This window comes from Oryzias latipes, chromosome 6 (genome assembly GCF_053564925.1).
Source record: "Oryzias latipes strain Hd-rR chromosome 6, Olatipes_Hd-rR_3.1".
Taxonomy (NCBI): domain Eukaryota; kingdom Metazoa; phylum Chordata; class Actinopteri; order Beloniformes; family Adrianichthyidae; genus Oryzias; species Oryzias latipes.
In genome coordinates this window covers 9,123,997-9,135,260 of record NC_136242.1, presented here as the reverse complement: position 1 = coordinate 9,135,260, position 11,264 = coordinate 9,123,997, and the positions used below count along the sequence as shown (strand labels likewise).

Genomic DNA, 11,264 nt, shown 5'->3' with positions numbered 1-11,264 from the left:
TTTCTGGTTTTTACACAACTCCTATTGAACCATCGGCTGTTATTGATCACATTCAGAAAGACAAATGTTGGTCTTTCACGATCATTATATCATAATTCCCGATCTATCTGGTGTCTCATTCTTAATAAAGTTTTATATGGGAAAAAATCCCCGTGTTTCCCTGATGTTTACTAGGTTGGAGTTGTGTTATTCTCTTACTTTATACTTTTATGATGTTGTATTTTTGTATTGTATTCTTCAAGCGCTCAATAAAAAGAAAGAATTGTACCGCTAGGTGTCGCTGTACATTTCCGCGCGCGAGTTTGTCCAAAGCAAAGTCTCGCACAAAACCGCGTTGTTTCCAACTTCCGGTCCTCTTTCAACTAGCCTCCAAGATGGTAGGTGCTAAAACGAATCCAACAGCATTGAGATGGGATGAAATCTGTTCGCATCCTTGTTTTTTTGTAGCGAAAATACTCGTGTTTGCGTGGCTTATCATATATTCACCTTCTACGAATCTATGTGGGGTGATATTACAAAGATGATTGAACAAATGGAGATTTTAAATCGGTTTACACGGAGCTAGCTTGTTTTCCGGGCCTTAGCTGCCTTATTCTCAATTTCTTCACATTATTCCCAACATGTAGCCTGTTTAACCTATAAAGCCTGTTATTTGAATTTCTTATCAAGTACATTTTACGCGAAAGACGACCCTAAGCCTTGTCAGTGTAAAATTATTATATTAGTTGAAATGTTTCGAACCATGCCAGTTTATTTGTTGTACAGCGTTAAGATAAGGAACATTTTTTGTAAAAATGAAAGCGCGGTACAGTTTGGCTCAGGTAGGACTGTAGCGAAACATGCCACTAATGTGTGTACGTCGGACCTTGTGTGACAGCCAACCAAGAAGTCCAAGACCAGAAAGCTCCGAGGACATGTGAGCCACGGACATGGTCGTATCGGTGAGTTAGCTCAGTAGCATGATGCCCGTGTGGAAATGTGTCCGCTGTGTTTGTGGAAGTTCACATGGATGGACGTGTCTTTCTCCTAGGCAAACACAGAAAGCATCCTGGAGGTCGTGGTAATGCTGGTGGCCTGCATCACCACAGAATCAACTTTGATAAATAGTAAGTCTATCTATACTCTAAAGGGAATGCTTTGTTGTAAAGCAGTTTGCCCGTGGAAGCTCTTATTATTGTCTTGGATGCACATTAAGTTTTTGTATTTAAAATCCCACTCTGATCATCTTTTGATCTATTTTAAAAATGTTCCCAGTGGTCTTTTAATTAGGATTAAACTGTTTTAAGCTTAAATAAGAATCTGTTTCAGCGGAGCAGCAACAATTGTTCATTAGAAATATACCTCTGATGTGTGGGTGGAACTGTCCCTCTTCCCTACCTTCCCTGAGAGCTTTCTGTTTACAATGTCTCCCGCTAACTTACAGCCCCTCACACCCCCAACCTAACATTACTGGTGTAACAAAGATGGTTGGCAATCTTGGAGCTATCCAGTCGTACAGTTTAGATCCAGATTCCAGCTCAGACGAAGAAAACAAAAGATGTACACTGATCTGTCTGCAAGTGGATGCATCAGAATTGAGCAGAGCAGGGAGATAAAGGCCTGTCTAGCATATTTTCTATGTAACAAAAGCCTTCTGCTTCAAACCGCACTTTTTCATCTGCTCATGATTCACGATTTGAATAACGAAACACTCCTTCAGCCCAAATTTCTTTATATATGTCCTCCATCATAAGGAAAATGCCACAAGAACACGTTAAACACACCAAAAACAATTTTAATCAGAGTGGGTCTTCAAGTCTTAGCTGTGGGTAGTACCAGTCAGTAATTCTTTAGAGACTAGAGTCTCATCTTGACATGCATCGTTGTCTTGGTGTGCTAGAGTCCTCTTAGAGTAAAGACTGACCCATTTTGAATAACTGGACTCTTCCCAGTCCAGTCAAACAAATGGGCAGATACAAAAACTATTGCTGAGCTTATCTGAATAACTTGAGCCTGGACTTTCCAAAATCAAAGCATTGGTTGACATAACTGGTTCAGCTGTTTTTTGTATTGTTTGGAAAGATTTGTGATGACATGAGTTGGTTTTGTTCACTTGGCCTGGATTTATGTTTCTAATTGGGATTTTCCTCAGCCACCCAGGTTACTTTGGTAAGGTGGGTATGAGACATTACCACCTGAAAAGGAACACAACTTACTGCCCCACCATTAACCTGGACAAGCTGTGGACCCTAGTCAGCGAGCAGACCAGGGTCAACTATGGCAAGAAGCCAGACGGACCTGCCCCTGTCATTGATGCTGTTCGCGCTGTAAGTTTCGTCACACACCCTTCAGCACTTAGTTTGTGTTCTAGTCTCTAATTTTTAGTTTTTTTGCAGAAATGTCTATATGAAAAAAAAAGTGCCGTTTCATTTGTCTAGTTTAGTGCTGAAGTGTTGATGTGCAAAGAAATGGTTTGACACTAGGGCTCAATTTGAGAGGCATTTTCATCTTAGTCTTCATTCATCACTTGTCTGTTGTACTTTTAGGACTTTTGTTCTTTTTGTCACTGATTTGAGCCTCACAGTTGAATAAAATGACTAAAGGATTTGTTTAAATATGGTTCATCTTGATTCATTGTTGGATGAACCCTCAAAGGTCACACTATGGGTCTCTGCATCCTTACAGTTAAGCCGAATGCTGCTCCCCCAGCCTTTTGGCTTTTCCCTGCCCCTGCAATTACCCCTCCATGAGAGTTGTGAAAAATAATCGTTAATACCACTCTATGTCATTAACAGTCTCTGGTCATCTACATAAGCGTGTAGCTGCCAGTGTTCAGACAAATCATGACTTCAACAAGTCATGCAAGAACAAAAAGTCACTCTTTATATTTAAATGTAAACTTCTGTGCTTCAGAGCACACCCTCATTAAGAAATGCGTTTGTCCTCCACACCACTAGTGCAGTGTAGATCAACCTTCTGGGGAAGGGATACCCAGCACTAAGTTGCTATGACAACTCCTTAAAACACTTCTGGATATCACTACAGCTCCAAATACCTAATACCCCTACAAGGAGGGGAGGAGCCAGAGGGGTAGGGAAGCAATTCTGATTCAATTTCAATTAGATGCTTTATTCTAAGGGAAGTATTTAAAAGCTACATAACTGAAAACAAAGTACGTCAACTAAATAAAACTGTAAAAGACAATAAGTTCTAGAAATCAAGATGTCTGATTGTAAAGCAAAACACTTAAACGCATCACATTTCCACTTGTATAGTGTTTTTTCAACCGTTATAGTCAGTGGGGATGTTCCTCTATGTCTGCAAAGGACATTTTTGCAGTCAATGTGATGTTTCAGCATGACATAAAATATTCAATCTGCCAGGAATGTGAATGTCAAGTCCTAATTCCTACCAAATAATGTGACCTCTAGGTTTTCATGGAAAGATGTTTACTTGCCTTTAACTGCAAAGATGAATGTGTAGTTTTAGTTTAACATTCTGATTTCTGACCTTTTGTCATTTCTTTCACTGTCTGTAAATTCTTTCCTGTAGATTGTTTTTTGCCTGAACTGATTGTGATTCTTTTTTTCTAACAGGGCTACTACAAAGTTCTGGGCAAAGGCAAGCTTCCCAAGCAGCCAGTGATAGTCAAGGCCAAGTTCTTCAGCCGGCAGGCCGAGGAGAAGATCAAGGCGGTGGGAGGAGCCTGCGTGCTGATGGCATAACGCTCCTTTCCATGTGGTTTTTGAAAAAGAATAAACTGTATAAATGGAAGCTCTTTGTCATGTCTGTCTCTTCACTAACACTGAAAATATTCATGGAAATCCAAATGCCTTTTGATTTAGTTTGTTGAAATAGTCAATTGTGGCTTTTGTTTAGACGAGGTAACAAGCGATCTAAGTCCAGGGTGTCTGTACACAGCAATCTACTCAACAGATGTGGATGTTTACATTGTGGTTTATTGGATCGTCCAACCATTGTGGAACTTAAGAGTTCAGGGCTAAAAGTCTGAGGAGGAAGATGAACCGTTGGAGCTTTGCCCAGATCGAATGCAGGGCCGTGTGGGGAAGGGCATCCGGCGTAAAAAAATGTCTGCCAAACCACCTGTGGAAGTCTGAAAACTGATTCACTGTGGCTACTGAAGGGGAAACGCAGAAAGGTCAAAACAAATCTCACAAACTGCTGACAGCAGAACAAATATTTCAAGCTTTTTGGCTGAGATTTAAATTCTTAATACTTTACATCAGACTTACCACATTACTTTAAAAAAAATATACTATTAAATTTTTTTTGTATGACAGGTGAAAACATGCAGCATTTTCCTAATATGTCAGGAGTTGATACAATTTAAAGCTTTATTTCTTCAACCTTTTTGCAAAAGTGATCAAAGCAGCTTGATAAAAGCCGGTAAAACAAAACAGTTTTATAAAATTAAGTATATGATTATTACAGTTTAAATAATTGGAATGTGTAAAAAGCGATAGTTAAATCCGTCCTAAAGACGAGCAGAAAAGCAAACATTCTTCCGTCAACTGAAGTGTCGTAGAGCAGCCTCGACGCTAGGGGGCGTTGTTTTACTAGCAGGACTTCCTCGTTCGTTCTTCATCTTCAAATGACATTGAGCTCACCAACGTCGGGAAATAAGGTGCGGTAATATCGGTTTGGTGAACTTTCTGCTTGTGATGCGCCGTGGCGTGGAAAGAAAAATGGCTGGCATCGCTTTGAAGGAAGAGTTGTTGTGACAACACAGCACGAGACAACGGCGCGTGCACGTTAAAAACTTTAACACCCCATGTGTGTTAGTTGTCTGTGGGAGAAAAGTATAATATTAAAAAAAAATGCTTGTTTCTGGCAGCTTTTTAATGAGCATTACTGTTTTTAGAAAGTAATGAATCAGCTGCAGCCGCCTAATCTCAAATCCGCAGGGCGTGTGTGTATGCCAACTGCGCGTGCGCACTGTAACACTGCTTTTCAAAAGAAAAGCACATTGACTTTGATATAAATTATTATTGGAGTATTATGTCATCGTTTTTTAACGTTTAGTTGTCAGGTGTAACTTATAATTATGGTAAAAATGTGTACAAAATATTGATCTAATGATCTTTCTTTTTTGTGTGAAGGTCTTTGTCTTGAATTTGGTTTTTAAATAGGAAAATGTATGTGAAGCACTTTGAGTTACAATAGTAAAAGTTACAGCCTACCAGCTGTACCGAAAAGTGCGCTACAAATAAAGTTAGATACTTAGATACTAAAGTTAGATACTAACCCCACGATTGTTTTGAAAGCTCTTATCCATGTATTATTGTGTCTCAAATTCCATATTTTGTTGTTGTAAGTCGACCTTTCCATAGCCATTGATGGCAGGTGAGGCATGGCTGGAGTCTTCCCTGCGCCGCTCTGCCATTCTGGGTTTGGAGGTCCTGGAGAGAGCTTCAAGGCGCAGTGTGGACTGGACAAACGGCGGTGCATCTCACACCTCAACTCTGACCAGAAGCAGGGAGGCTCATATGCAAGTAAGTGCTTAAAATTGTGCTGTAATTCCACTTCCAGCTTTAATACAACCGTCCTGTTTGAATTTCAGAGAAGCTGTACAGAACTGAGTGACGCCTTTGCAACCATCGCAGACTTCATGGACAAGACAACCTGCCAGTGCAGGGTTAGTGAAGTGTTTATGCACATGAACGGTGTTGGCCTGCTGGCCTCCAAGCACTACGTTTAAGGCTGAATGTTGGCATTTCTTTCTTTTGACATAGAGGTTTTATGAGTCGGGCTGCTGCAGCAAGCCCAGTGATGCTGAAAGGACACACATGTCCAGGTTCCACACATTTCCCATAAGGACCAGAAGCACAGCTCCGCGGCCCGCCAGAAAACATCCTAGAGACAGAGTAAAACATGCTTTCCTTGTTTTATTGTCAATATTAACTTTTAAATGGATATATTTAGCTTTTAGTTCAAGCTTCTGAAGAATAATAGTTGCCATTTTTGACCCTTTGCATAAAAAAAAAACTAAAAATGTATAATTGTAATAATATTAACCAGGGGTCAGAATTGACATGGTTATTCATCTTAATCATTTTGTTGCAAACTGAAACTCAGTACTCTACAAACAAAAATCCAACACAAAGAGAACAATTTTTATGTTTTCCCTAAAAGAAATTGTGAATTTAAATTTGCTTGCTGTTAAGTTCAAACATAGCAGTGTTTTTGTGTTTAATAAAATAACTTACAATTTGGATGATAGAACTTTAATTGATCCCATGATGGGGAAATTATTTATATTGGATTAAATTCTTTTGTCAAAACACATTATCTAAAATTTATTTTAAAATTTCAGCCGGTAAAAAAAAACGACTTGGTGAAAAATATCCCATTCAAAAGAGTTAATGCAGCTTCTAACTTTATAAAAATGAGTTGTGAGTTGATGAAAGGCTTTTGCCTGTTTTGGAAATCGAACAAGTTTTCTGTCTTCAGGCCGGTGACTCTTTGACAGAGGAAGACTTTTACATCGAGGTGTCTCCTGGAACGTACGCCATCACTGCCAGTTTACCCAAATCCCGCCAGCAAACTCAGATGGTCAGTATTAAAGCGGGGGAAAGCATCGACCTCACCTTCAACCTCTGACCCCTAACCTGCCCCAAATGTTCACTCCTCTGCTGCACTAAAAAAAAAGCGTGTTTGATTCTAGAGCTGCTTAGTAGTTTTTGCATATTTTTCTCAATTTTTGTTGCAGGATATTTTCTGCATTTGAAAGCCATATTTTATATTTTTTCCTTTTTACTTGAGACTTCATGTAAGTCATGTCAATTATTATGAAATGCACTTTTACCTGCACTGAAAACCACACCTGATGATAAGAATAAAGTATTTTTTATACGTGTTTTTTGTTAGATTAACCTTTTGTCTCATGCTCTTTGTATGCAAACACACAGTTCATGCTTTTAAAAAAGTGCTGGAAGTCCTGTCTGTCTTAAAGCATTTTTAATATTTTCTTTTAGGGACACGGGGTCCTTTTAATTTTTAAAAGGAACCTATTTACTCTATACGGATTAAGCTAAATAAAACGGTCAGACCTAATTAAACTTGTTCACAAACAGTTACAAGTACGAGTCCCTCCACCAGGCTCCTGGCCACGGTAGCCATGGTGCTCCGACACTCCATCAAGCAGTGCAGCTTAGTAGTCGCACCAAAACAATTTGATGTCTTTTTGATGTGCCACAGGAAACACTGTTGAATAAAGTAGGCACTTTGTTCCTCGGACTGGGACTTCTACATCTGCGTCAGGACTCTGATCAGAGAGCACAGGACAAGATGAGCGGTTTAAACTCTTATCTTCGGTAACAGAGCTCACAACCTCACCACATGCAGCCTGCCTGCTCCCCTCCCTCCCTTTCTTTTTTTCGTAGGACCTCACTTGTCCACATACATGCCTGAACAGAATGTTCTAAACAGGTTGGAATTTACAACAGGCGCCCCCAGAATAGCAGCCTATTATAAACAGGTAAATTCACCAAACAGAACAAAGTTTCTGAACAAACTACCCGTCTTCTGGAACAGCTGGCAACTGGACAAGAGGTGCTACAGGTCGTACATATGTCTTGTCCTGCACTCTGACCTCAGCCGAACGTATATGTCCATCAGCACTTGGAATCACTTTGACGACTCTGCCGATTGGCCAGTGGGCTCTAGGGAGCTGCGAGTCGACGATCATCACAACTGAATTTAGCTGAAGATTTTCAGTTGGCCTCTTCCACTTGTGACGCACTTGCAGAGAGGGTAGGTAATTCCTCAGGAATTGTGTCCAGAAGTGGTTAGCCATCATCTGACAGTGACGCCACCGTCTCTTGGTAAGCGTGTCAGGTGCGTAGGTGACTTGTGGTAGTGAGGCATCTCGCCGCCCCATCAGGGTCTGGATCAGCCACCTCTGATAACACATTTCCCAAGGGCTTAGCATTGAGGATTCCCTCCACTTCTATTAGTAGTGTCAAGAGAACTTCCTCACAAAGGGGTTGATTTCCAGACACTACTTGCAAGGCCTTTTTAACCGACTGTATCTCACACTCCCAGTCTCCACCAAAATGAGGTGCTACAGGTGGGTTAAACTGGAACTTGATTTGTTTCTGCGAAAGCCTGTCTTGGATCTCTGGCATCATAGCTGTATTGGCTTCAGACAGTTCTCTTTCTGCACCTCGAAAGTTCGTTTGCTTGATCCGAGAGAATCTCCGACGGGGTTCCTCTGCATGCGATGAACCTTCTCATTGCCAATAAGAACGCATCTGTATCGAGCCCATTTAATAGATCCAAGTGAACGCATCGGGTTGTTAGGTATTTAAAGATGATCCCCCAACGCTTCTCTGTGCGACGGCCAATCTTTACAGTGAACGGACCAAAGCAGTCCACTCCTGTTGAGAAGAATGCCGGTTTTAGGAGTCGCAGTCGTGCAGGGGGAAGGTCTGCCATCATTGGGACAGTTGACTTTCACTTCCATTTCCTGCATTCTGCACAGTTCTTTGGAACTTCTTGATGGCTTGTCTTCCACGCAGGATCCAGTAGTAACGCTTGATTTCTGCAAACACTATCAGTTCCTGGGTGGAGCAGGTGTGCATCAGCTTCTTTTATGATAAGTTTGGCTATATCGTGACATTACGGTGGCCCAGAAGGGTCAACTCAAAAGACAATAACTCACAACACAATAACTCACAAAACAACACATTAAATCTCACAACGGAAGTAAAGCTGCAATTGAAGTGCTTTTATTCGGAAATTTCCACTGGGCCGAGCGGCTAACTAACAGAAAGTAACGTCACAGTGAGCTGTGGAGGGAGCACGTTTTTTCTACAAGAGAAGCTAGCAGCAGTGTTGCCAAAATGGGCGGTTTGGCGGTTTTGGTTCTACATTTGTGGTTAAAAATGGATTTGCGGGTATGCATAATTTGGGCGGTTTTAGGGTCGGTTCGGCGGTTGTTTCCCTAATGAATATAGAATAGCGGACTACGTTAGGCCGTGTGGCTGTTGATATCCTATGTACTGAAGCTCCGTGAACGCTTAATGGACCGGGCTCTGTCATCTAACTTGTAGTTTGGGGTGTGGAAGGCCTCTTAGAAATTGTGTTCTTTAAAGCTTGATACCGCGGCCGCGTGTGGGAGGAGCTACCAGCTAAAGTAATCATCTGATCGCATGAGGATCTGTCCTCCAGCACTGCCTCCTCTGCTCTCCATTGCCTGAGACATTCAGTGAGCACACTGTCATTTGGGGCCTTGAGCTTGATGTCTTCATGCATTGTGGATGTTTCATCCAGGATAGTGGCTTCCACACTCACTTGTCCTCTGCCTCCTTCCTTGCTGCTTGAATACAGTCTCAGGGTGCTGGATTTGGGATGGAACCCTCCATGCATGGTGAGGAGCTTTCGTGTCTTACCATCTGTGGTCTGTATCTCTTCCTTTGCCCATCTTATTATTCCTGCAGGGTATCTGATAACTGGCAGTGCGTAGCTGTTTATTGCCCGGGTCTTATTCTTGCCATTGAGCGAGCTTCTCGGGACATGCCTTACTCGTTGGAGGTATTTAGCTGTTGCAGCTTTCCTTGTTGCCTGCTCCAGGTTGCCATTTGCCTGCGGAATTCCAAGGTGGTTGTAACTGTCCTCAATGTCTGCTATTGTTCCTTCTGGGAGTGAGACCCCTGCCTTGCCTCTCTTTGTCACCATCCGTCTACATTTCTCAAGCCCGAATGACATCCCATGTGCTAAGTGTAAATTAGCAGAAACCCCTGTGTACAGCATTTCTGGAAAGGTATTTAAGGCCTATACATGTATTTTTTTGGTTCAACATATCACCATGCCCACTTATGCTTCTTTTTTAAATTTGTGATGAGGGGCTTTATTTGCCTTCTGGGGGTCAAAGGGTTATTGCTTTTTCTTCACTATTAGCACGCTGCCTGAATCTGCTGGAATGGAAGGACATTGGACCACCAACTGTATCACACTGGGTTAAAACTGTTTTGCTTCACCTTAAACTTGAGAAAAATAAGGTACGCCTTAAGGAGTTCAGAACACAAATCCTATACTGAGTGAAACCCTTCTGGACCTTTTTCAATAACCCATCTACAAAGATAACACAGGGACCATCCTTTATTTCTTTACATTTCTGCTTGTTCTTTATTTTTTGAATTATTTCTTGTTATTTGAGTGTTTTAATGCTACATCCTGTCTAAAAGTACTTTCTGAACTGACTCTGAAATATCTTTGTTTATGGGTTTGTATGTATACAAATATATAATTACGTGTGTTTATATATTTCAAGTCCCGACCTGTACCAGAACATCAATGGGGGACCTTTTTGTGTGGAGTCTGCATGTTCTCCCTGTGCATGTGTGGGTTTTTTCTGGGGACTTTGGCTTCCTCCCACAATCCAAAAACATGCTTCATAGGTTAATTGGTCACTCTAAATTGTCGCTAGGTGTGAGTGTGCATAGGTGTATGATTGTGGCCCTGTGTCAGACTGGCGACCTGTCCAGGATGTCCCCTTCCTTTGCCCGCGAGTGGCAGGGATAGGCTCCAGCAGCCCCGTAACCCCGAAAGGGAATAAACAGATTAGAAAATCAATGAATATATATTTTCCCTACATCCATCCATCCATCCATCTTCCTCCGCTTATCCGGGACCGGGTCGCGGGGGCAGCAGACTGAGCAGAGATGCCCAGACTTCCCTCACCCCAGCCACTTCCTCCAGCTCCTCTGGGGGGACCCCGAGGCGTTCCCAGGCCAGCCGAGAGACGTAGTCTCTCCAGCGTGTCCTGGGTCTTCCCCGGGGCCTCCGCCCAGTGGGACATGCCCGGAACACCTCTCCAGGGAGGCGTCCAGGGGGCATCCGGACTAGATGCCCGAGCCACCTCAGCTGGCTCCTTTCGATGTGGAGGAGAAGCGGTTCTACTCCGAGCTCCCCGCGGGTGACCGAGCTTCTCACCCTATCTCTAAGGGAGCGCCCAGCCACCCTACGGAGGAAGCTCATTTAGGCCGCTTGTATTCGGGACCTCGTTCTTTCGGTCATGGCCCATAGCTCATGACGATAGGTGAGTATTGGAACGTAGCTTTGCTTTTCGGCTCAGCTCTCTCTTCACCACAACGGACCGATAGAGCGACCGCATAACTACGGACGCCGCTCCGATCCGCCTGTCAATCTCACGCTCCGATCTTCCCTCACTCGTGAACAAGACCCCAAGGTATTTAAACTCCTCCACCTGGGGCAAGGACACTCCACCGACCGAGAGATGGCAAACTACCTTTCTCCGGTAG

General features: G+C 42.6%; 2 protein-coding genes and 1 non-coding gene across 4 annotated transcripts; all 3 read left to right on the top strand.

The window, feature by feature from the left end:
- Positions 1-269: 269 nt before the first annotated feature.
- Positions 270-3,753, top strand: rpl27a (ribosomal protein L27a). The gene is made up of 5 exons (XM_004069390.5): positions 270-377; positions 878-941; positions 1,031-1,106; positions 2,132-2,306; positions 3,576-3,753. Exons 1-5 carry the CDS (start codon positions 375-377, stop codon positions 3,702-3,704), a joined length of 447 nt encoding a protein of 148 aa, XP_004069438.1. The 5' UTR covers positions 270-374; the 3' UTR covers positions 3,705-3,753.
- Positions 1,830-1,960, top strand: LOC111947593 (small nucleolar RNA SNORA3/SNORA45 family). The gene has a single exon (XR_002873473.1). It is a non-coding gene; the product is annotated as a small nucleolar RNA SNORA3/SNORA45 family (small nucleolar RNA).
- Positions 3,754-4,489: 736 nt separating the features above from the next.
- On the top strand, positions 4,490-6,856 carry akip1 (A kinase (PRKA) interacting protein 1). 2 transcript variants are annotated; one of them, XM_011475775.4, is made up of 5 exons: positions 4,490-4,624; positions 5,316-5,492; positions 5,561-5,635; positions 5,733-5,864; positions 6,451-6,856. In XM_011475775.4, the coding sequence occupies exons 2-5, from the start codon at positions 5,337-5,339 to the stop codon at positions 6,598-6,600; spliced, it is 513 nt and encodes a 170-aa protein (XP_011474077.1). In that variant the 5' UTR covers positions 4,490-4,624; positions 5,316-5,336; the 3' UTR covers positions 6,601-6,856. The 2 variants fall into 2 exon arrangements, with proteins under 2 accessions (XP_011474077.1, XP_004069437.1); XM_004069389.5 differs by having other exon boundaries at positions 4,494-4,624; positions 5,331-5,492.
- The last annotated feature ends 4,408 nt before the right edge of the window (positions 6,857-11,264 follow it).